This window comes from Thalassophryne amazonica, chromosome 5, assembly GCF_902500255.1.
Source record: "Thalassophryne amazonica chromosome 5, fThaAma1.1, whole genome shotgun sequence".
Lineage (NCBI taxonomy): Eukaryota > Metazoa > Chordata > Actinopteri > Batrachoidiformes > Batrachoididae > Thalassophryne > Thalassophryne amazonica.
Window position 1 is genome coordinate 47,416,815 of NC_047107.1, and position 24,785 is coordinate 47,441,599.

At 45.7% G+C, this 24,785-nt stretch overlaps 1 protein-coding gene across 1 annotated transcript in view; it reads right to left on the bottom strand.

Annotated features, from left to right (window-relative positions):
* Positions 1-12,696: 12,696 nt before the first annotated feature.
* Positions 12,697-24,785, bottom strand: part of LOC117509949 — a 64,647-nt gene continuing 52,558 nt past the window's right edge. Inside the window, exons 13-16 of the mRNA XM_034169559.1 lie at positions 18,810-18,957; positions 18,636-18,732; positions 17,130-17,386; positions 12,697-13,037 (exon numbers count right to left, since the gene is read on the bottom strand). Of these exons, the coding sequence (XP_034025450.1) occupies positions 12,780-13,037; positions 17,130-17,386; positions 18,636-18,732; positions 18,810-18,957 (760 nt within the window). The 3' untranslated portion in view covers positions 12,697-12,779. The remainder of the gene's footprint in view (positions 13,038-17,129; positions 17,387-18,635; positions 18,733-18,809; positions 18,958-24,785) is intronic.

The window sequence follows — 24,785 nt, forward strand, 5'->3', positions numbered from 1 at the left end:
CAGCTGCCACGTGCTCTGCGCTGTATGCTGTGTATATAAAATAATTATTTTGTGGTGGATTAATCATTTTATTGTGCAAATTGGCTGTTGAAAATGGCTCTAATCACCTCCTGAATCACAGGAAGCTGCAGCTGGGCCGTTCACACTCGGCTGAAAACCGCCCCAGTGCACGCTGAAGGTCCTGATTTGACGAAGCCAACAGAACCACATCGTCCGCAAACGGCAGAGACGAGATTCTGTGGTTCCCCAACCAGACCCCTTCTACACCCTGGCTGCGCCTAGAAATTCTGTCCATAAAAATAATGAACAGAACCGGTGACAAAGGGCAGCCCTGGCGGAGGCCAACGTGCACTGGAAACAGGTTTGACTTACTACCGGCAATGTGAACCAAGCTCCTGCTGCGGTCGTACAGGGACCGGATAGCCCTTAGCAAAGGCCCCCGGACCCCGTACTCCCGGAGCACTCCCCACAGGGTGCCCCGAGGGACATGGTTGAATGCCTTCTCCAGATCCACAAAACACATGTGGACTGGTTGGGCAAACTCCCATGAACCCTCGAGCACCCAATGGAGCGTGTAGAGCTGGTCCAGTGTGCTGCGACCAGGACAAAAACCACACTGCTCCTCCTGAATCCGAGGTTCGACCATTGGTCGAATTCTCCTCTCCAGTACTCTGGAATAGACCTTACCGGGGAGGCTGAGGAGTGTGATCCCCCTATAGTTGGAACACACCCTCCGGTCCCCCTTCTTAAACAGAGGGACCACCACCCCAATCTGCCAATCCAGAGGCACTGTCCCTGATCGCCACACGATGTTGCAGAGGCATGTCAGCCAAGACAGCCCCACAACATCCAGAGACTTAAGGTACTCAGGACGGATTTCATCCACCCCAGGAGCCTTGCCACCGAGGAGCTTTCTAACCACCTAGGTGACTTCGGCCTGGGTAATGGATGAGTCTGCCTCCGAGTCCCCAGTCTCTGCTTCCTCTTCGGAAGACGTGACGATGGGATTGAGGAGATCCTCGAAGTACTCCTTCCACCACCCGACAACATCCCCAGTCAGGGTCAACAGCTCCCCACCCACACCGTAAACAGTGCTGGTGGAGAGCTGCTTCCGTCTCCTGAGGCGTCGGACGGTTTGCCAGAATCTCTTCGAGGCCGACCGATAGTCCTCCTCCATAGCCTCCCTGAACTCCTCCCAGACCCGAGTTTTTGCCTCTGCGACCGCACGGGCTGCAGCACACTTGGCCTGCCGGTACCTGTCAGCTGCCTCTGGGGTCCCACCTATCAACAAAGATAAGTAGGACTCCTTCTTCAGCTTGATGGCATCCCTTACTTCCGGTGTCCACCACCAGGTTCGGGGATTGCAGCCGCGACAGGTACCAGAGACCTTGCGACCACAGCTACAAGCAGCCGCATCGACAGTGGAGGTGGAGAACATGGTCCACTCGGACTCCATGTCTCCAACTTCCCCCAGGATCTGGGAGAAGCTCTCCCGGAGGTGGGAGTTGAAGACCTCGCTGACAGAGGGTTCCGCCAGTCGTTCCCAGCAGACCCTCAAGATACGTTTGGGCCTGCCAGGTCTTACCGGCTTCCTACCCTCCCAGCGGATCCAACTCACCACCAGGTGGTGATCAGTTGACAGCTCTGCCCCTCTCTTCACTCGAGTGTCCGAGACACGTGGCCGAAGGTCAGATGATACAACTACAAAGTCGATCATCGACCTCCGGTTCAGGGTGTCCTGGTGCCACTTGCACTTATGGACACCCTTGTGCTCGAACATGGTGTTCGTGATGGACAAACTGTGACTAGCACAGAAGTCCAACAACTGAACACCACTCGGGTTCAGATCGGGGAGGCTGTGCTTCCCGATCACACCCCTCCAGGTCTCACTGTCGCCGCCCACGTGGCCGTTGAAATCCCCCAGGAGAACAATGGAGTCCCCAGTCGGAGTGTTATCTAGTACCCCTCCCAGGGACTCCAGGAAGGTCAGGTACTGTGCACTGCTACGGGCCGAGACAACGGTGAGAGACCTGTCCCCGACCCGAAGGCGTAGGGACGCGACCCTCTCGTTCACCGGAGTGAACTCCAACACTTGGCGACTGAGCTGCGACCCCAGCTCTCTGCCTCTCCCCGTGGGCGACGCCAGAAAAATGAAGCATCCAGCCCCTCTCCAGGAGGGTACCAGAGCCCAAGCTGTGCGTGGAGGTGAGCCCGACTATCTCTAGTCGGTATCTCTCAACCTCCCGCACAAGCTCAGGCTCCTTCCCCCCTAGCGAGGTGACATTCCACGTCCCAACAGCCAGGGGCTGTGAGCATGGACCGGGCCGCCGGGCCACCCGCCCTCGACTGCCACCCAATCCTCTCTGCACCCGACCCCCATGGCCCCCTCTGCAGGTGGTGAACCCACAGGAGGGCGGGCCCACGTCACTCTTTCAGGCTGAGCCCAGCCGGGCCCCATGGGCTAAGGCCCAACCACCAGGCCTGGCTCCAGGGTGGGACCCCGGCTCCGCCATACCGGGCAACGTCACGGCCCTTGATCTTTTACTGGTCATGGAGGTTCTGAACTGCCCTTAGTCTGACCCGTCACCTAGGACCTGTTTGCCTTGGGAGACCCTACAGGGAGCACAAAGCCCCCGACAACATAGGTCCTAGGATCGTCCGGGTACGCAAACTCCCCCACCACGATATATATATATATATATATATATTAGATAGATAGATAGATAGATAGATAGATAGATAGATAGATAGATAGATAGATAGATAGATAGATAGATAGATAGATAGATAGATAGATAGATAGATAGATAGATAGATAGATAGATAGATAGATAGATAGATAGATAGATAGATAGATAGATAGATAGATAGATAGATAGATAGATAGATAGATAGATAGATAGATAGATAGATAGATAGATAGATAGATAGATAGATAGATAGATAGATAGATAGATAGATAGATAGATAGATAGATAGATAGATAGATAGATAGATAGATACACTCAACAAAAATATAAACGCAACACTTTTGGTTTTGCTCCCATTTTGTATGAGATGAACTCAAAGATCTAAAACTTTTTCCACATACACAGTATCACCATTTCCCTCAAATATTGTTCACAAACCAGTCTAAATCTGTGATAGTGAGCAGTTCTCCTTTGCTGAGATAATCCATCCCACCTCACAGGTGTGCCATATCAAGATGCTGATTAGACACCATGATTAGTGCACAGGTGTGCCTTAGACTGCCCACAATAAAAGGCCACTCTGAAAGGTGCAGTTTTGTTTTATTGGGGGGGATACCAGTCAGTATCTGGTGTGACCACCATTTGCCTCATGCAGTGCAACACATCTCCTTCGCATAGAGTTGATCAGGTTGTCAATTGTGGCCTGTGGAATGTTGGTCCACTCCTCTTCAATGGCTGTGCGAAGTTGCTGGATATTGGCAGGAACCGGTACACGTTGTCGTATATGCCGGTCCAGAGCATCCCCAACATGCTCAATGGGTGACATGTCCGGTGAGTATGCCGGCCATGCAAGAACTGGGACATTTTCAGCTTCCAAGAATTGTGTACAGATCCTTGCAACATGGGGCTGTGCATTATCCTGCTGCAACATGAGGTGATGTTCTTGGATGTATGGCACAACAATGGGCCTCAGGATCTCGTCACGGTATCTCTGTGCATTCAAAATGCCATCAATAAAATGCACCTGTGTTCTTCGTCCATAACAGACGCCTGCCCATACCATAACCCCACCGCCACCATGGGCCACTCGATCCACAACATTGACATCAGAAAACCACTCACCCACACGACGCCACACACGCTGTCTGCCATCTGCCCTGGACAGTGTGAACCGGGATTCATCCGTGAAGAGAACACCTCTCCAACGTGCCAAACGCCAGCGATTGTGAGCATTTGCCCACACAAGTCGGTTACGACGATGAACTGGAGTCAGGTCGAGACCCCGATGAGGATGACGAGCATGCAGATGAGCTTCCCTGAGACAGTTTCTGACAGTTTGTGCAGAAATTCTTTGGTTATGCAAACCGATTGTTTCAGCAGCTGTCCGAGTGGCTGGTCTCAGACGATCTTGGAGGTGAACATGCTGGATGTGGAGGTCCTGGGCTGGTGTGGTTATATGTGGTCTGCGGTTGTGAGGCTGGTTGGATGTACTGCCAAATTCTCTGAAACGCCTTTGGAGACGGCTTATGGTAAAGAAATGAACATTCAATACACGAGCAACAGCTCTGGTTGACATTCCTGCTGTCAGCATGCCAATTGCACGCTCCCTCAAATCTTGCAACATCTGTGGCATTGTGCTGTGTGATAAAACTGCACCTTTCAGAGTGGCCTTTTATTGTGGGCAGTCTAAGGCACACCTGTGTTTTAGATCTTTGAGTTCATCTCATACAAAATGGGAGCAAAACCAAAAGTGTTGCGTTTATATTTTTGTTGAGTGTATATATATATATATATATATATATATATATATTTTTTTTTTCCACGATTCGGTTCAGCCTTCTCATGGTTAGGTAACAGTGTAAAGAATGGTTCAGTGTAATATTAAATAATGTTGCCTCCCTAGTAACTTGAATTGTTGGGTTTTATTATAGGGGAAAAGGTCATTTTCTCCAGTTCTTCTTCACCCTCCTCTGACGAGGACTCTTCAGAAGAAGAAGAAAAGAAAAAGAAAAGCAAGAGTCCAAGAAAATCTAAAGACACCTTTGGCAAAAGAAGTATGAACCAAAGCAATGTTTCAAGTTTTTTTTTTTTTTTTGTTTTTTTTTTTTTTTTTTGAGCAATTATATTTATCATTTTTTCTCTTTTTTTCCCCAGTCAGTGATCCTGAGGGCATCCTTCACCGCTACCAAGCAATTTTAAAGACATTAAAAAAAACCAGGAGCATGAACAAGCTGCGAAAAGTACAACATAGATCGAAACACCCTTGCATACACTGCAATCATCGCAGAAGTGCGAATAGCTGCAGAGACAGAGGCTTCACGGATCCCGCCTTTTACAGGAGGCTCAATTCTGAAGTATGCTCACACAGTCAAAGTGTTTTTGGATGGGGAACCTGACTTGAAGGCCAAAATTGCTCAAATGAAAGGAGATAAGGACTTGATCCCCATAGCCCACAAGTTTAAGAGATCTAAATGACATGTTTTAGGGTTTTATAATGTTCTTATTCTTTCAGAAAAAAAAAAAGAATCTGGTTACTGGTTCAAGCTTGCAGTATATTGTTAAAACATAAAACTTTCCTCCACATCGTGTTTGAGCACTACTCACCAACAGATCTGTAGTGAGCAGTGTTTACCATATAATTTGTTTTGCTTGTGTTTCCATCAAACCCTGTGTGTTGTTCCAGTTACTGCCTGTAGAGGGAGCCTCTATGTAGAACATAAAAATCAATTTTTTATGTTTTTTTTTTTTTTTTTTCACTTAATTTTTTGATTGTGTATTGATGCCAGTTTATATGGACAGTTGTACATAACTTGATGCTGTTGCACTATTGTTATTGTCTTGTTTAAATGAATGTTCATTTAGTTCCAGTAAATAAAGCAGACATTGTGAAATGTGCATTTTGCAGGCCTGATTCCTGTTTATTACATAAAAACTACCAAATGTGTTTCTTGGTTTTGTTTCCATATAATAGAATTGAAACAGTCCAAAATGAATTTTGCAGCCCTGTTTTTGATAAATTATATGAATATTACAAATGTAATTTCATAAAAATAATATGGTAGTCTTTGTTAGAAGGGTGTTAGCCTCTCATCACATTATTAGTGCAATTTCATAGCAATTACAAATAAATTACATAGCTTCTCGTCTTAACGTTTTCCCTAAATGAAAACATCATTTCTGTAGGAACATCATGGTAACATGTGTAAAGAATCAGTTGAGTTACCTTTGATATTTAAAACTGATAGAAACTACACAGATGTTTTCCACTAACTATGTGGCTATTCTGTTACTGCAGTTATACAATAACACAGAAATTACCTTGTAACGCATCAATTCAAGATCCTCTCAAAATGAAGAAACAAGTGTGAATTGACAGCTATTACTTGGTAATTACCCATTAATACTTTGTTTACGTGTAATCCAGAGGTAAATTCATGAAAACATTTTATACAAACAAAATTTAAGAATCTACCTTAATACCGTAATTATGATGTAATTTCATGGAAATAAGAAATAAATTACACACAAATACTATCTTACTACACAATTATTATTAAATATAACTAGGGTAGTTTCATGCAAATAAGACCTATATTACCATACAATTTCCATATTATTCATTTTATTACCATGTTATTACGCTAATATTACCATATTATTACCATGCTGTAATGTAAAGTGCTACCGTGCCGGAAATCAGTTAGTTTACTCTCAACCTGTGGATTTTAATTCATGCAAAGAATGAGCAGAACAGTTAAAGTTAGTGGGGTTTATTCACAGTGGAGGATCATATATATATATATGTATATATATATATATATACGAGGGCTGTCAATAAAGTAACGGTCCTTTTATTTTTTTCAAAAACTTTATGGATTTCATTCATGTTTTTACGTCAGACATGCTTGAACCCTCGTGCGCATGCGTGAGTTTTTCCACGCCTGTCGGTGACGTCATTCGCCTGTGAGCACTCCTTGTGGGAGGAGTCGTCCAGCCCCTCGTCGGAATTCCTTTGTCTGAGAAGTTGCTGAGAGACTGGCGCGTTGTTTGATCAAAATTTTTTCTAAACCCGTGAGACACATCGAAGTGGACACGGTTCGAAAAATTAAGCTGGTTTTCAGTGAAAATTTTAACGGCTGATTAGAGATTTTGAGGTGAGACTGTCGCTTTAAGGACTTTTCACGGTGCGAGACGTCGCGCAGCGCTCTCAGGCGGCGTCATCAGCCTGTTCAAGCTGAAAACCTCCACATTTCAGGCTCTATTGATCCAGGACGTCGTGAGAGAACAGAGAAGTTTCAGAAGAAGTCGGTTTCAGCATTTTATCCGGATATTCCACTGTTAAAGGAGATTTTTTTAATGAAAGACGTGCGGACGGGTCCGCGCGTCGGGACGCAGCCGCCGCGACGCTCCGCCACAGGAAAAACACCTCTGTTGAAAGCCTTAAGGACAAGTTGGAACATGTCCTGCCTGTTAAACAATTTCTCATATACTCACTCCACTGAAAGCCATCAAAAGCCGCCTGGATTTTACAAATGGTTATCAACACGGAGCTGGGGCAGTGGTATGTTTACCACTGTGTTACATCACCTTTCCTTCTAACAACACTCAATAAACATTTGGGAACTGAGAACACTAACTGTTGAAGCTTTGTAGTTGAAATTCTTTCCCATTCTTGCTAGATGTATGACTTCAGTTGTTCAACAATTCGGGGTTTCCGTTGTCATATTTCACGCTTCATAATGCGTCACACATTTTCAATGGGCGACAGGTCTGGACTGCAGGCAGGCCAGTCTAGTACCTGTACTCTTTTACTACGAAGCCACGCTGTTGTAACACATGCAGAATGTGGGTTGGCATTGTCTTGCTGAAATAAGCAGGGACGTCCCTGAAAAAGACGCTTGGATGGCACCATGTGTTGTTCCAAAACCTGGATGTACCTTTCAGCATTAATGGTGCCATCACAGATGTGTAAGTTGCCCATGCCATGGGCACTAACACACCCCCATACCATCACAGATGCTGGATTTTGAACTTTGAGCTGGTAACAATCTGGATGGTCTTTTTCCTCTTTCGTCTGGAGGACACGACGTCCATGGTTTCCAAAACAATTTGAAATGTGGAGTCATCAGACCACAGCACACTTTTCCACTTTCCGTCTGTCCATTTCAAATGAGCTTGGGCCCAGAGAAGGCGGTGGCGTTTCTGGATGTTGTTGATGTGTGGCTTTCGCTTTGCATGGTACAGTTTTAACTTGCACTTGTAGATGTAGCTACGAACTGTGTTAACTAACAATGGTTTTCTGAAGTGTTCCTGAGCCCACGCGGTAAGATCCTTGACACAATGTTGTCGGTTTTTAATGCAGTGCTGCTTGAGAGATCGAAGGTCACGGCCTTGCCACTTACGTGTAGAAAGTTCTGCAGATTCTCTGAATCTTCTGATTATATTATGGACTGTAGATGATGGAATCCCTAAATTCCTTGCAATTGAACATTGAGAAACATTGTTCTTTGTTGTGTGGGCCGCCAGAAAAGGAGGTACTGCTGGCCCACCACCAGAGGGCGCCCTGCCTGAAGTGCGGGCTTCAGGCACGAGAGGGCGCTGCCGCCATGGACACAGCCGGGGGTGACAGCTGTCGCTCATTACCTCTTGACAGCTGTCACCCATCTACTCAACAGCAGTACCAGATCCGACAGTCGGGGACAGTGATCACCTGGGAATTCGGGACTTGGCGGCTCCAGTATTCACCAGGTTCTGGGGCGGCGGAAATCGTGTGGTTCCGGCTCTTCTCAGGACAGACGTCTTCTATCCTCGAGCCTGCCCACACGTCACCTCTGTGTATTGACTGTTATGATATTCTGTGATTGTCTGTATGTCTGTTGTGCACATTCACAACATTAAATTGTTACTTTTTGGCTCATCTATTGACCGTTCATTTGCGCCCCCTGTTGTGGGTCCGTGTCACTACACTTTCCCAACAGTTCTTAAACTGTTGGACTATTTTTTCATGCAGTTGTTCACAAAGTGGTGATCCTCGCCCCATCTTTGTTTGTGAACGGCTGAGCCTTTTGGGGATGCTCCTTTTATACCCAATCATGACAGTCACAATTTGTGTCCTCCATTCCCAAACACTTATTCAGTGTTGTTAGAAGGAAAGGTGATGTAACACAGTGGAAAACAAAACACTGTCCCAGCTTTTTTGAAACATGTTGCAGGCATCCATTTCAAAATGATCAAATATTTGCACAAAAACAAAGTTTATCAGTTTGAACATTAAATATCTTGTCTTTGTAGTGTATTCAATTGAATATAGGTTGAAGAGGATCATTGTATTTTCTTTTATTTACATTTTACACAACGTCCCAACTTCATTGGAATTAGGGTTGTATGTATGTGTGTAATACAAACAGTTGTGCTCAAAAGTTTCCATACCCTGGCAGATTTTTTTTTTTTTTTTTTTGCCCATTTTTCTTCTTGAGCACAACTGTACATATGGAAGGTTCTGTATTAGGTTCTGTATTTTACAGTTACATTTCTGTGAAACAATCTTTAACCCAATATAGACTGGCGTCCTGTCCTGGGTGTACCCTGCCTCGCGTCCTATGACTGCTGGGATAGGCTCCAGCCCCCCCCCCCCCCGACCCTTAATTGGACTAAGCGGTAGAAGATGAATGAATGAATGAGTTACAAAGCATCCAGTTCTGTAAGTCAGAAAAATGGAAATGTTTAGATTTAGTCCACCAGTTAGCACCTGTTCACCAACAGACCATCTACAGCAGGGGTCACTAACCCTACATTTTTTTCCAGCTGTTCAAGCTGAAAAACACTGCTAATTAAGTCAGGTGTGCTCAGCCAATCAACAGGTGATCTCCAGGAGGACATTTGGTGACTGCTGGGCCCGGTTTCATAAAGCAGTCTGATCTTGTTTAGACGAATAAACTAAAACTTTCATTGCGTTACCCAAGGAAAATTTTTAGCCTGGTACAGAGAAGGATAATCTAATTTAACCAACAAAATGTCAGTGTCTTACCTCAAAAATGGTTGCAAGAGCGGGTGTTCCGGGACCAGAATAATCCATTGGAAATGTCTTCAGCCAGCCCTTCTTCATGTTTTGATTGTGCTGAGGTTTTACACCTGTGGAATCTCTCAGCAAGTTATTGGCAACACCATCCACGAGCATGTGTCCTTAATTGTGATGGATTTTAGTTTAGCATGTCACTCCTGCTACTCTGAAAGGAGAGCTTCTTCCATTTTTGGCTGTGGTTTTAGCAGACAGTCCTGGAAGTAAACAAAACTCTAGCACATTGGAGGCGTTTCTTGGCAACTGCACTCACGAGACCTCTATGCCCGTGAAAATCGTCAACTATTGTAAAACGGCTAATCTACAAGTCGATGTGAAACAGAGATTAGACAGCTAATTTTGGGCAAGTAACCTTAGTTGTCTAAGTGTAGTAGACTAAAAGATTAGACCGCTTTATTAAACCAGGCCCAGGTCCACAGACAAATTTACACAGTAAATACGCAGAGGTAAATCATCTCCGCAGTGAATCAGTATGGTCCAGTTCAAAATAACGTTACACTCTCATAGTATAAATGATCTGTATTCCAGCTGATCACCCAAATGTGGCAATACAAATGACCTGATTTACTATCATTAGTTATAGGACCATATGTACTTAATGCAGAGTCAATTTAACAGTAACGTCCATCCATCCATCCATTTTCTTCCGCTTTATCCGGAGTCGGGTCGCGGGGGCAGCAGCTCAAGCAAAGCTGCCCAGACCTCCCGATCCACACACACCTCCCCCAGCTCCTCACGGGGAACCTCAAGGCGTTCCCAAGCCAGCCGAGAGATGTAGTCCCTCCAGCATGTCCTGGGTCTTCCCCGGGGCCTCCTCCCAATGGGACGTGCCCGGAACACCTCTCCAGCAAGGCGTCCAGCAGGCATCTGGAAAAGATGCGCTAGCCACCTCAACTGACTCCTTTCGACGTGGAGGAGCAGCGGCTCGACTCCGAGCTCCTCCCGAGTGACCGAGCTCCTCACCCTATCTCTAAGGGAGCGCCCAGCCACCCTGCGGAGGAAACTCATCTCAGCCGCTTGTACTCGCGATCTCGTTCTTTCGGTCATGAGCCAAATCTCATGACCATAGATGAGGATCGGAACGTAGATCGATCGGTAAATTGAGAGCTTTGTCCCCCTACTCAGCTCTCTCTTCACCACGATGGTCCGATACAGTGACCGCATCACTGCAGATGCTGCACCGATCTGTCTATCGATCTCACGCTCCATCTGTCCCTCACTCGTGAACAAGACCCAGAGATACTTAAACTCCTCCACTTGAGGCAAGGACACGCCACCAACCTGAAGAGGACAAAGCACCTTTTTCCGGTCGAGAACCATGGCCTCGGATTTGGAGGTGCTGATCTTCATCCCGGATGCTTCACACTCGGCTGCAAACCGCCCCAGTGCACGTTGAAGGGCCTGATTTGACGAAGCCAACAGAACCACATCGTCCGAAAACAGCACAGACGAGATTCTGTGGTTCACAAACCAGACCCCCTCTACACCCTGGCTGCGCCTAGAAATTCTGTCCATAAAAATAATGAACAGAACCGGTGACAAAGGGCAGCCCTGGTGGAGGCCAACGTGCACTGGAAACAGGTTTGACTTACTAACGGCAATGCGAACCAAACTCCTGCTGCGGTCGTACAGGGACCGGATAGCCCTTAGCAAAGGACCCCGGACCGCATACTCCTGGAGCACTCAGCACTCCCCACAGGGTGCCCCGAGGGACACAGTCGAACGCCTTCTCCAGATCCACAAAACACATGTGGACTGGTTGGGCGAACTCCCATGAACCCTCGAGCACCCGACGGAGCGTGTAGAGCTGGTCCAGTGTGCCGCAACCAGGACGAAAACCACAGTGCTCCTCCTGAATCCGAGGTTCTACCATTGGTCGAATTCTCCTCTCCAGTACTCTGGAATAGACCTTACCGGGGAGGCTGAGGAGTGTGATCCCCCTATAGTTGGAACACACCCTCCGGTCCCCCTTCTTAAACAGAGGGACCACCACCCCGGTCTGCCAATCCAGAGGCATTGTCCCCGATCGCCACGCGATGTTGCAGAGGCGTGTCAGCCAAGACAGTCCCACACCATCCAGAGACTTAAGGTACTCAGGACGGATTTCATCCACCCCAGGAGCCTTGCCACCGAGGAGCTTTCTAACCACCTCGGTGACTTCGGCCTGGGTAATGGATGAGTCCGCCTGTGAGTCCCCAGTCTCTGCTTCCTCTTCGGAAGACGTGACGATGGGCTTGAGGAGATCCTCAAAGTACTCCTTCCACCACCTGACAACATCCCCAGTCAGGGTCAACAGCTCCCCACCCACACTGTAGACAGTGCTTCCACCTTCTGAGGCATCGGACGGTTTGCCAGAATCTCTTCGAGGCCGACCGATAGTCCTCCTCCATAGCCTCCTCTGGTAGTCAGACAACGTCTCGGATCAACACAGCCTTCACTTTGGAAATGATCTGGTCGTTTCAGCCTGTCGATAGCCGCTCGGAGCGCCGTCCGCCGCTGTGGGCCGTCTTTAATCCAGTTGTAACGGTCCTTAATCTGTGTGACACCCAGAGTATCCTCACCGAAAGCCATCTGAATCTTCCGAATGGTTTCCACCTGGCCGTCTCTCACAGTTTCTGGAAAAATTTGATTCAGCGCTGCTCCAATCGCTCAGCCATTTCCCTGACAAAGAAAATCCGATGAGGGGGGGTGGACCAGTGCTCACTCAAAGCCTGCCCACAGGCAAATGATGCAACTGACAGGCGTGAAAAAACTCGCGCATGCACACGAAGGTTCAAGGTTGGCTGATGCAAGCGCACATGATTCAAATCCATATAGTTTTTTAAAAAAATAAGAAGGTCGGATAGTTTTCTAACAGACCTCGTATATACAGTTTAAACATGTTCCCGAGCCTCAGCATGCACAAAGAAAGAAAGAAAGAGACTACTGTACTGTGTAGACGGAATTTTTATGTGATAAAATCAGCTAAATATACTCAGTTGCGATCTCTTATCTTGGTGCCTGACACATCACTAAGACTTCCTGCCATAGTCGTCCACAGGTGGGTACATTCCAGGTCCTCCATAATAAGGTGGTGGAGCCATAGGCCAGGGTCCTGCTGGTTGTTGTGGTCCAGGGGCCCATGCTGACTGGTCTGGGTTTCCATATGCTTCAAATCCATAGCCAGCAGATGCCTGTGGATGTGCTGCAGCAGGAACCTGAACTTCAGGTAGGATGATTATCATGAACGTCACCTCTGGATCTGTAGCGTATTTTACATCCAGATAAACCTGCCAAAATGAAGATGTTTTCATATTTTGTAAGTCTGCATTCAACATTTGTAAAGGGCAAATGTGAAACACTGTTAGCACTGTTGCCTCACAGCAAGAACGTCATGGGATCAATTTCCACCTGGTCCTTTCTGTGTGGAGCTTGCAAGTTCCCCGTTTTGTGTGCGTGCCCAGTGCTCCGGCTTCCTCTCACTTCCAAAAACATGCAGGTTCAGTGAGTTAGTGACTCTAAACTGGTCACAGCTTTGTGTGTGTTTGTCTGTCTATATGTGGTTCTGTGGTGTCCTGTCCACTGCGTACTCTGCATCTCGCCCACAGCCTATACGAGGTCTGTTAGAAAAGTATCAGACCTTTTTATTTTTTGCAAAAACCTGATAGATTTGAATCACGTGTGCTTGCGTGAGCAAACCTTGAACTTTCTTGCGCATGCATGAACTTTTTCACGCCTGTCGATTGCATCATTTTCTGGTAAGCAGACTTTGTGTGAGGACATGTGTAGTGCGCTCGGCGGATTTTCATTTCAAGGAAAAAGACGGAACGACTGGAGCAGCGCAGCATCAAATTTTGGCAGAAACTGGGCGACAGCCAGATGGAAACCATTCGGATGATTCAGACGGCTTTCGGTGGCTTTTCAGTCGTGGGACTATCCGAGAAATTGTGGAAGAGATGGGCATGTCACAGCATGTCCTGTGAGACTTCAACACAGAGGCGCTTTTGCTCTGCCGTTAGCAGCAGCATGAATTTCGCCGCCACTCTTTTCATGGCCAAATCTTCTGTCACAGTGGAATGTACCAAAAAAGTGCTGATGTCCACCTCTTCCGCAATTTCTTGGACAGTCACACGATGGTCCCGGATCACCACAGCGTTCACTTTGGAAATGATCTGGTCATTTCAGCATGTTGATGGCCGACCGGAGCGTGGCTCGCTCTCGACCGTTGTGCAGGCGTCTTTAAACCGGTTGTACCGCTCCTTAATCTGTGTGATGCCCAAAGCATCATCACCGAAAGCCGTCTGAATCTTCCGGATGGTTTCCACCTGGCTGTCGCCCAGTTTCTGGCAAAATTTGATGCAGTGCTGTTCCAGTCGTTCCATCTTTTTCCTTGAAATGAAAATCCGCCGAGCGCACTAAACATGTCCTCACACAAAGGCTGCGTACCAGAAAATGATGCAATCAACAGGCGTGAAAAAGTTCACGCATGCGCACGAAAGTTCAAGGTTTGCTCATGCAAGCACACGTGATTCAAATCCATCAGGTTTTTGCAAAAAATAAAAAGGTCCGACACTTTTCTAACAGACCTCGTAGATCTTGCCCCATGACTGCTGGGATAAGCTCCAGCCCCCCGTGACCCTTGACTGGTGTATGCAGGTATAGAAAATTAATCAATGGCAGAAACGTGAAACATTGGAGAATTTTCTCCCTTTCTTCTTCATAAAACAGCTTCTGTTTATTTTTGCCATTCATTTTGCCACTAGAATTCTGTGGTTGAACTTTTGTCTCCTGTGAGGTCCTTATACCCCGTCACACTCGAGCACGAATGAGCCTGAATGCCGTATGAATGAGGATTAGTACAACAGTTGTGCAAATTTGAGCTGTACTCGAATGCCTCGTACAGCATTCTTACAGCAGTTGTCACATTTGTGCACCACAGCACATGCACTCTACATTCGTGTTGCATTCGTATTGGAAAACATATGAATGGCAGTGGAGTTGCAGTCGTACCTCAATCTAACTGCAGTTGTAATATTCGTATGGCAATTCTGATGTAATTCGAAGCATTTGGACTTTGTTCCAGGGGCTGTATGAATTGTTTGAGCACGTCGACTCCTGACTGAATGTCTCGACCATCCTCCCCGAATGAGCCCGAACCCTCGTACAGCATTCGTGTGTGCATTCCACAAAGTCAGGCACATTCACACGGCCAGCACGAATGTACTCAACATTCACACCGCTGTCGAGCTGCAGTTGGACTGGGGAAAATTCGAGCAGCGGTCAAAGGGCAGTTGTACTGCGGTCTGACTGCATTCGGAGCATTCTGATTGCACTGGAGGGAACCTAACCTCGAAACAGATGAGGCATGCTAAATCCTGCCAGCACGTCCTGATTATGCCCCTGATTGTGCATCCTGTTCAGGCAGCGCAAAGGACATATTGTAAGCCAATCAGTGCGCCTCAGAGCTGTGCTGCACCACGCACGGCTGAACAGGCTGTCACATCCATAATAGGCTCGACATTACAGGTACAATGATATCCTCACTTATGGGATCAACAGTGTACCTGTATCACTGTGTCCAACATGCACAGCGATACATCATCTGACACATGAGGTGGACTCACAATGGCTCTGTGATATCAAGCGCATTCTGGATGTTACACTGTGATTTCGACAAGACTAACAAATATATATACATATATGTCTTGGACATCAATTAAGAAGAAATACAAACAGTAAGGCACTCTATGGTAAATCTGTGTGGATTGATGTTAAAGGGAGCTGTATTAAGGATTCATTTCATTTCATATTCTCATTCATATTCTCTGAAAAATGGCCAAAAAAATCTAAAATTCTGCCAGAGTATGTAAACTTTTAAGCACAACTGTATATAAATAAATGGACTGCATTTATATAGCGCTTTTCCATCTGCATCAGATGCTCAAAGCGCTTTACAAATAATGCCTCACATTCACCCCGGTGTAAGGCTGCTGCCATACAAGGCACTCACTACACACCAGGAGCAATAGGGGATTAAAGACCCTGCCCAAGGACCCTTAGTGATTTTCCAGTCAGACTGGGATTTGAACCTAGGATCTTCTGGTCTCAAGCCCAATGCCTTAACCACTAGACCATCACCTCCATAAGTCCTACATAAGTCCTTTATCCTTCATATATAAACAAACCAACAAACATATAAACCAAATGGCTTTTTTTTTTTTTGTGGTGGATTTTTGGTGATACGTGACTGAATGTGCTGTATCTGTGGTATGACTTGCCATACACAAAGGCTGTTTGTCACTTTCCCGTTTTTCCTCCTCACCCATCATATTTTTAAAGTTTTCAATCATGGATCAACTACGTTTGCCAGAAGAAGTCCATAAATCTTCACAACATGGAGTTGGAAAAAGACGCTGAAATGAGCCGCAAATTCACGGAGCAAATTCGCTGAGCGGAGCAGGATGCTCCGTCCAAAGCCAAAGTGCAGCAGCGCACACGAGGGGATCAGCACCTGTCCTTGGGAACAAGGCAGGAGCCAACCCAAACAGTCGCTGAAAAAAAGCTTCTCCACTTTTTCTCTTAATATTGTAGTTATGACTGGCAGGCTGAGTATTTTGCTTTTTCCTGATGTAGCGGCTGCACTCTGCGTTGTGTTGTTATGACTCCGCTAAAACCCAGGGCTCTGGCCTTGTGACCAGAGAATCCTTTTGAGCTGTTGGGAGTGAGATTTACTAACCACATCTGCACAGCGACACCTGCTGGCCTCCGATACACTCACCCCCCTAAACTCACTCCCATCCGGGTACACGCACCATTGTAGCGGCTGCACTCTGCGTTGTGTTGTTATGACTCCGCCCATTCGCTCCCCTCGGGACGCGAACCCACAAGCTCCGGCATGGGAGTCAGGCTCTCTAACCAGAAGGCTAAAACCCAGGGCTCTGGCCTTGTGACCAGAGAATCCTTTTGAGCTGTTGGGAGTGAGATTTACTAACTACATCTGCACAGCGACACCTGCTGGCCTCCGTTACACTGACAGCTCACCATCAAACCAGACAAACTTCAGAAGTACTTTACCTGAATGGAAGCCTGTTGTAGTAATAAGGAAATGCAAGTGATGATTAAAAAAGTATTACCAGCAGGTGGCATTTCATTTATTTTCCCAAAATATATGAAGTTTGACCCAAAACAGAGCCTTGTCGAATGACTTCGACCAGAATAACAAACAAACTCATTCAGGTGAAAACATAAACTTCCTTGTCAGGGCCAAACCGAGGATAATGCTATATTTATATCAAACATAAAATACAAAGCCCTAAATATATTAACACCAGAATGTCCCAGAAAGAAAGTTAAAGAAATTCACAGGTTTTGATGGTATCTACCTTCAGCCTGTACTCCAGCTTGAGGACGGAGCATTGGAGGACACTTGGAGGCAGGTCTTTGGGGACAGTGATCACCTTTTTCACAATGTGCTTGCCAGAAACAGGCACTTCCTCTGTCTTCTCTTTAAGGAGCTCGTTTGTGTACGCTTTCGTGTGACATTTTGCATAGAAGGAGCGTTTCTCAAACAATACAAACTTGGGCGTGATCGCACGAGAAGACTCGTTGGTGATTTCGGCTGTGACGTGGATCTGTTCACCTACAAATAGAGCAAACAAAACCTAAACTTCTGTCATGTGATTCGTAACTGTGTATTAAGTGAATGAACTGATATCTGGGACTACGCTTATCTTACACTTGTCACACCGGATAATAAAGCCATGAATAATGAGCCATGTATGGATTTGTCAGAAATTTCAGTGATTATTCAAATAATGAGCCATGTATATGATGCCCTTCTGAAGAAATTGCAAGAAACAGATGTTAAAGTGGAACCTGCTCTGTGGCAGGTAGCCTATCCTGTCCTCGTAGCTGCCAGGTACTCGGATAATGGGCTTCTAACAGCCTCGTACTCACCACAAACATGCCTTTAACATCCTTGTTTATCCTCTTAGTACCTCGTACACAAATCGCCCCAAGCTATTTTTGTTCAATTTTGAACTTCACGAAAGTAGCGCCACGCTCAGAGATGAGCCTCGTTAAAGGCCCGGTCACACAGCACTTAATGACCCCGGCAAAAAAATAAAATAAATAAATAAATAAATAAAAAAAAAAAAAAAATATATATATATATATATATATATATTGTGGGGAATGGGTTTCCTGCAGTAACTGAGCAGTTTTGCGAGACCTGCGTTCACGTTTTGGGAGATATTTTTAGATTATTCATGTTTTGCAATAAACGGTTTGCGGATAATTCACGTTTTGGGGTTATCAGGGCTCTGAGGGTTAATTAATTATTGTTTGACCTATTCAGAGCATCTGCATCTAATGTCAATGTTTTAAGGAGAATTTATCCCAATTCCTCTCATTTTCTTAAGAAATAAAAGTCAACACATTACTCTTTGGCAGCACGTCAGAAAGTCGCATCATGGCTCAAAATCACAGCGTGCTTTGGCTCTTTGGGCAAAAATCACACTGATCATACCATTTGAATCTGTATTAATCTCATCATATGTTTTAACACGATCTACCTTTCCTAAAAATCAATATCTACACCATCTGTTATATATAAGTAAGTCAATCATTTGGTGAAATGACAAGACAAAATATCCCAAGCATAATTAAAAGGATCAGCAAAAGGAGGAGGTAACTTTTGTCAAAAAGGTGATGCAACTGTGTAGCTAGAGGTGGAGCCAAGCTTTTGGAAATAAGGAGAATAAATATTCATGTTTTCCTTGATAAGGGATTTTTGTGATTATATTTCAAAATTAATGGAAATCTCAGCAGCTACTGGACAAGGAATACCAGGGTATAAAAATGTGGGGGAAAAAGTTGGAGGCTGTCACCTTGCTGGTATCCCATTTTGTCAGTGTAAGCATCCATGAAAATTTTTCCAGAACCAAAGACTTTCACAGATTTAGTTGTCTGCCCATGTTGACCTGCCTAAAAGAACAAACACATCATTAATTGTTTCTGCTTGCATCACACGGTTATATTTTGGTGCATGAATAACTGCCTACCAGAAGTCCTGGAATACTCCAATCTGGTTTGGCCATGAAGACAAATTCGGCCGTGGTTTTTTCGGTCAACCTCATCGACCGTTTAAGCTCAGCTTTTAGTGTGTGGATCACTTTGCCGTAGTTATCGCTGAAAGTCGACGGCATCTTTCTATAAAACATAAAGATAAAATGAAAAGTCAGTGGTACACTGATAAGTCTTGTTGAATGGTCTTTTTGGTCTTTTACTTTCAGTCACAAGAAAAACAGAAAGCTATATGTCCGGTTTATGCTACCAGGTGGCGCTATCTTGAAGCAAAGATCACAACAATAAGAGAAAGCTGTACTTCTGGTTTCGCCACCAGGTGGCCTTTTGTTTATTTTCCCAAAATCTGTTGAAGTTTGACCTGATTATCAATTTGTAAATATCACTGGAACAACTCCAAAAACACAGACCTATAGACACTGCCACTATGCATGCGTTCATCAACTTTCAAGTCAATCAGATGAAAAATACTCCAAGTTTAAGGTGAACAAACTAACAAAAGGACAAACATAAGAAAAGTCAGTGGTACACTGACAAGTCTTGTCAAAAGGTCTTTTTGCTTTCTTACTTTCGTTTTTTACCACCAGGTGGATTCAACTCACATTCCATAAATAAACCCTTTATCCTTCATATATGAACAAACAAACAGGCAAACATCAATCTATAAAGCAAGAAACATCTATGTGAGTGCAAGAATGTGGCTCACATATCACATATCACATATGTTTGTCAGATCGGCCTCTTCTTTAGGATATGGCTTGTGCATGGCACGATGCATCCTTTGTTATGAAAATGTTGGGGAACAATTTTCAAAACCTTTATTTTCATGACTTGGCCCACTTGGGAAATGCATTGCTTCTCGAAACATGCCTGTACTAAAATCAAGCGCACCCTCTCTTCTTCTATGGTGTTTAGTGCACCAGTTTAATTGGCTAACATCAGTTTAGCCTTATCTGAACAATCAATGGGTCCCATGATGTACCCAGACTGATTGCAAATATGAGTAAATTAAGCACTTTTATATAATTTTAATTACTTAATTGTTTGTTTGTTTGTTTGTTTGTTTGTTTGTTTTTTGTGGAATATCGTAAATGCTGAAATGTGCGCCATCATACCACTGTAAACAAATCAAGTGCACCTCTCTTCTTCTATGGTGAATAATGTTAGCCGGAATCCTTATTGTTGCATTGCTGCCACCTTCTGCATCAGTCTGTCTTAGCAGTACTAAATCCTCTCTGAGTCCAGTACCTTTCAAGTATTTAAAAAGCTAACACTTCCCCCCTCCTACTTAACCTTATGGCTTAAACAATGCAGATCACCTAAAAAAAAAAAAAAAAAAACTTACTTATTACAATATTCCATCATACATACCCTTTACCTCAAAAAAGAAATCAAACCAGATTGAGCCTTCAAATCGCATTTAAAAATCATGCTGTTGCATTACTGTTTTTACATTTCCCCAATGACCATAAAAGCAAAATGCACCGGTCATGGTATATGACCTTAGTGAAATGGGGTTCAAGTGTCCTTGCTAAAAGCCAAAATATATGAAAACACAGTAGTTATCAATCAAGCCACACATTTCACAACAAACCTAAATGTCCCAGACTCACACTGACAATAACTACTGTATTCACAGCCATATGTTTGTGCTTCATGTACACTAACTGTGTTTATTCCTTCCTATATCTCTATGTGTGTATATATGTCTACCATGTTGGATGAATCTTTTTCTTAAAATGTAAAACTATATTTCTGTGTCTCTGTTTGCTGTTGTGATGCTCTTCTAATTTCTACACAGTTGTATTAGTTTATTTTTATTTCTGTTTAACACTTCTTTTGGTTTTTAAGTGCATCTATTGTGAATCTTATTTAGCTACAGTTCTCCTGTTGTGAATCTCTAGCAGTTAACTTTCACTAGCAATTAGCTTTTGCTAGAGGTTAGCTTGCGTTAGCTAGGTCGATCCCCCCCCCCATTTCTTTCATTACTGTTTCTATCAGTCTAATACTTCTTAGTTTTTCAGTGTAACTGCTGTGAATTTTAGCTCATTATTTTACTCTTGTGTGAATCTTAGTGGTTTTCTTATTTTTTTTTCTTCTCCCGTCATTCTCTCCCCCTCCCCCGTTTCTTTGATTACTGTTTCTACCAGTCTAATGCCGCGTTCACACCGGGCGCGACATGAGCGACTGCAGCCACAGGTTGCCATGTAATCCCTATTTAAGGACATGTTTTGGCGCCAAACCGCGCAGCGCGACGCGATGGACGCGAATGAAGCGACGCGAGTGAAGCGATTTTGAGCGTTTTGCGCATTTGTGGCGCGATATTGCGTCGCGTCACGTCGCGTTACCCTCCTCCCCAAGTTGAAAAATCTGAACTTTTTCGTCTCTTCGCACCGCGATGACCAATCAGGGACTGAATATGTAGTGACGTGGAGATGTCTGGAGTTTGACTGAAGATGTGAACATGTCCTGTATCTGGTAGCAGCCTGTGAGCAGGACTTATATCTCTTTTGTCCTTTATTTCACAATCATGACAGAGTTTTTGGAGCGAGCAGCAGCACCACAGCAGTGGGAGCGGAGTTTCTTTCTCTTTTCATTTTACGTGCGCGCGAGAGCGAATCGTCCGTGGAGATTATTTTACTTATTAAATACACAGATGTATAATAAAGCAAATGGTGACTGGTTTCTAAACACAATTATGACAGAGTTTTTGGAGCGAGCAGCAGCGGGGAGCTGAGTTTTTTCCTTTTTTTCTTTAGTGCGCGCGCGAGCGAATCATCTGTGGAGAATATTTTATTAATTAACTACACAGATGTATAATAAAGCAAATGGTGACTGGTTTCTAAACACAATTATGACAGAGTTTTTTTTGGGAAAGAGCGAGGAGCAGCCCTGCAGCAAGCAGCGGAGTTTCTTTCTTTCTTTTTTTCTTCTTACGTGCGAAACGTCTGTGGAGAATATTTTACTTATTAACTACATAGATGTATAATAAAACAAATAGTGACTGGTTTCTAAACACAATTATGACATAGTTTTTGGAGCAAGCAGCAGCCCTGCAGCAGCGGGGAGCAGAGTTTTTCCTTTTCTTTTCTTTACGTGCGCGCGAGCGAATCGTCTGTGGTGACTGGTTTCTAAATACAATTATAACAGAGTTTTTTGGGGGGAAGAGCCAGCTGCAGCAAGCAGCGGAGTTTCTTTTTTTTTTTTTTTTTTTTTTTTTATTGTTTATATGTGCGCACGTGAACGGGACAGTTGGTCCTCAAACTGGGTCCCGCAGAGGCGGAAGGACCACTGAAAGCGGCCGTCATCCAGACGCAGCTCCTGCAGCAAATAATGATATTCTCTGTATTGGGAGATTTTCACAACAACTCGCTCTGTGTGATCAAGGTCCGCCATGATGACTTGACGCCAAGCAGAATGGAAGCTCCTCCTATGTGATGACGCATTGGAGCAAATTTTCGCAGCGAAAGTCCACCCAAGCAGAGCGACACACTGGGTGAAGGAGGCGCGTCCGTCGCCACGCGACCCCTGCGAATTTGTAGCGTCTGATCGTGCCCGGTGTGAACGCGGCATAATACTTCTGTTAGTTTTTCAGTGTAATTGCTGTGAATTTTAGCTCATATTATTTAGTTCATATTATTGCATGTGGTTATTTCACAGTGTTATTGTACAGCCTGACAGCAGCAGGGAGGAACGACCTGTGGTATCGTTCCTTCTTGCACTGAGGGTGCCTCAGTCTGTCACTGAAGGAGCTGCTCAGCTCCACTACAGTCCGGTGCAGAGGGTGAGAGGAGTTGTCCATGATGGATTTGAACTTGGCTAACACCTCCTCTCAGCCACCTCCTCCAGAGAGTCCAGAGGACAGCCCAGGACAGAGCTGGACTTCCTGACCAGCTTATTCAGTCTCTTTCTCTCCCACTCTGTGCTGCCCGGGGCCCAAGAGACGACAGCATAGAGGAGAGCAGAGGCTACAACAGAGTCGTAGAAGGTCTTAAGCAGAGGCCTGCTCACTCCAAAGGATCTCAGTCTCCTCAGGAGGTGGAGGGGACTCTGGCCTTTTTTGTACAGGGCGTCGGTGTTGTGAGTCCAGTCCAGTTTGCTGTTGAGGTGAACACCCAGGTATTTGAAACTGTCCACAGTCTCTATGTCCTCCCCCTGGATGTTCACCGGTGGGTGAGGTGGTGGTTTCCTCCTGAAGTCGATCACCATCTCCTTCGTCTTACTGGTGTTGAGAGTCAAGTGGTTGCGCTCACACCAGTCCACGAAGTCTGTGATGACTGACCGGTAATCCAGCTCATTCCCCTCAGACATGTGACCCACAATGGCGGAGTCATCAGAGAACTTCTGGAGGTGGCAGCTGTCTGTGTTGTAGGTGAAGTCCGAGGTGTAGAGGGTGAAGAGGAAAGGTGAGAAGACGGTGCCCTGGGGGGCCCTGGTGCTGCACCTTATCACCTCAGACTGACAGCCACGCAGCCGCACGTACTGCGGGTGGTCAGTAAGGTAGTCGATGGTCCAGGTGGCGAGATTTGCATCCACACCTGCGCCCTCCAGCTTCCCCCGCAGCAGCGCTGGTCTGATGGTGTTGAAAGTGCTGGAGAAATCAAAGAACATGACTCTCACAGCACTCCCGCCGGTCTCCAGGTGGGTGAGCACTCGCTGCAGTAAGTAGATGACAGCGTCATCTACCCCGATGTTGGGCCTGTAGGCGAACTGCAGTGGGTCCACGATGTCGCTCACCACGGTGCGGAGGTGAGACAGAATGAGCTGTTCCATGGTCTTCATGAGGTGGGAGGTCAGGGCAACTGGTCTGTAGTGGGCTGGTTCCTTGGTGTGCGGTGTTTTGAGAACCAGGACTACACAGGAGGTCTTCCACAGGGTGGGGACCACAGGGTGGCTCTTTTAGAGAGCCGTATCCATAAGCTAGAACAGCATCTTAGCTCAGTGGAGATAGATGTCATGGGCACTCCAGACGAGGTTAGTGTTGTGCGGGCTAGCGTGCCCATTAGCATCAGCTTAGAAACGCTGGCTGTGGAGGACAGCTTTTGGACTGTGGTTAGGCGGAGGAAATCATGTAGGGCGTGGCGCCCATTTGCGGTACCCCGTTCACACTCGCCACTATGAACTGTGAACCGGTTTTCTCCCTTGGATATGCCTGATGTGAGTTCCTTGAGCCCACAGGTGACTTCCACTCCTATCTCCAGGCCGAAACACCGGGCTTTAGCAATAGGGGATTCCATCACCCGCAAGGTCAGGTTACAGATTCCGGCTGACGTTAAATGTATTCCTGGGGCCAGAACTCCCGACACTGCCTCGCATCTTAGGGTGCGGAACATGACACAAGATACAGTCACACAGTTATTCACGTCGGCATCAATGATGTCAGGATGAAGCACTCCGAGTTCATAAAAATGGACATAGAGAGGACTTGTGACATTCCCAGAAAGATGTGTCAGCATCAATTAATAACCTCTGGTTCTCTCCCCTCCCAAGATAATGATGAGGTGTTTAGCAGGCTGACACTGTTAAATAGATGGCTGGCAAATTTTGTAGACAGCAAGGCTTTAGTTTTATTGATAACTATCCTTCATTCTGGTGCTGCTGTGGCTTGGTGATGCCGGACAGCCTTCTGGGGAAGGCGCCGCCATCTTGTCTGCGAACACAGATAGAGCGCGACAGGGAGGGTAACATAAGGTTTTTACAGCAGGCTACGGAGCAGGTGATTAGAGACCCTGCAAGGCTTATGACAAATGTGGGTGTGGAATCCCTTACCTTAGAGTGGAAATTAGTTCAGAAAATCTACCATGCTGATAGTGCAGTCCATGGTTCTAGCTAGAACCATTTTAGTCCTGAGTAACTTACGTGATTGCGACTTATGGCCAGGGGTCCAGGTGCCCTAGCAGGGGTCAAGGGGGCAGGGCCCCCTGAAGCTATAGGGTTTTATACGTCTAAAACGT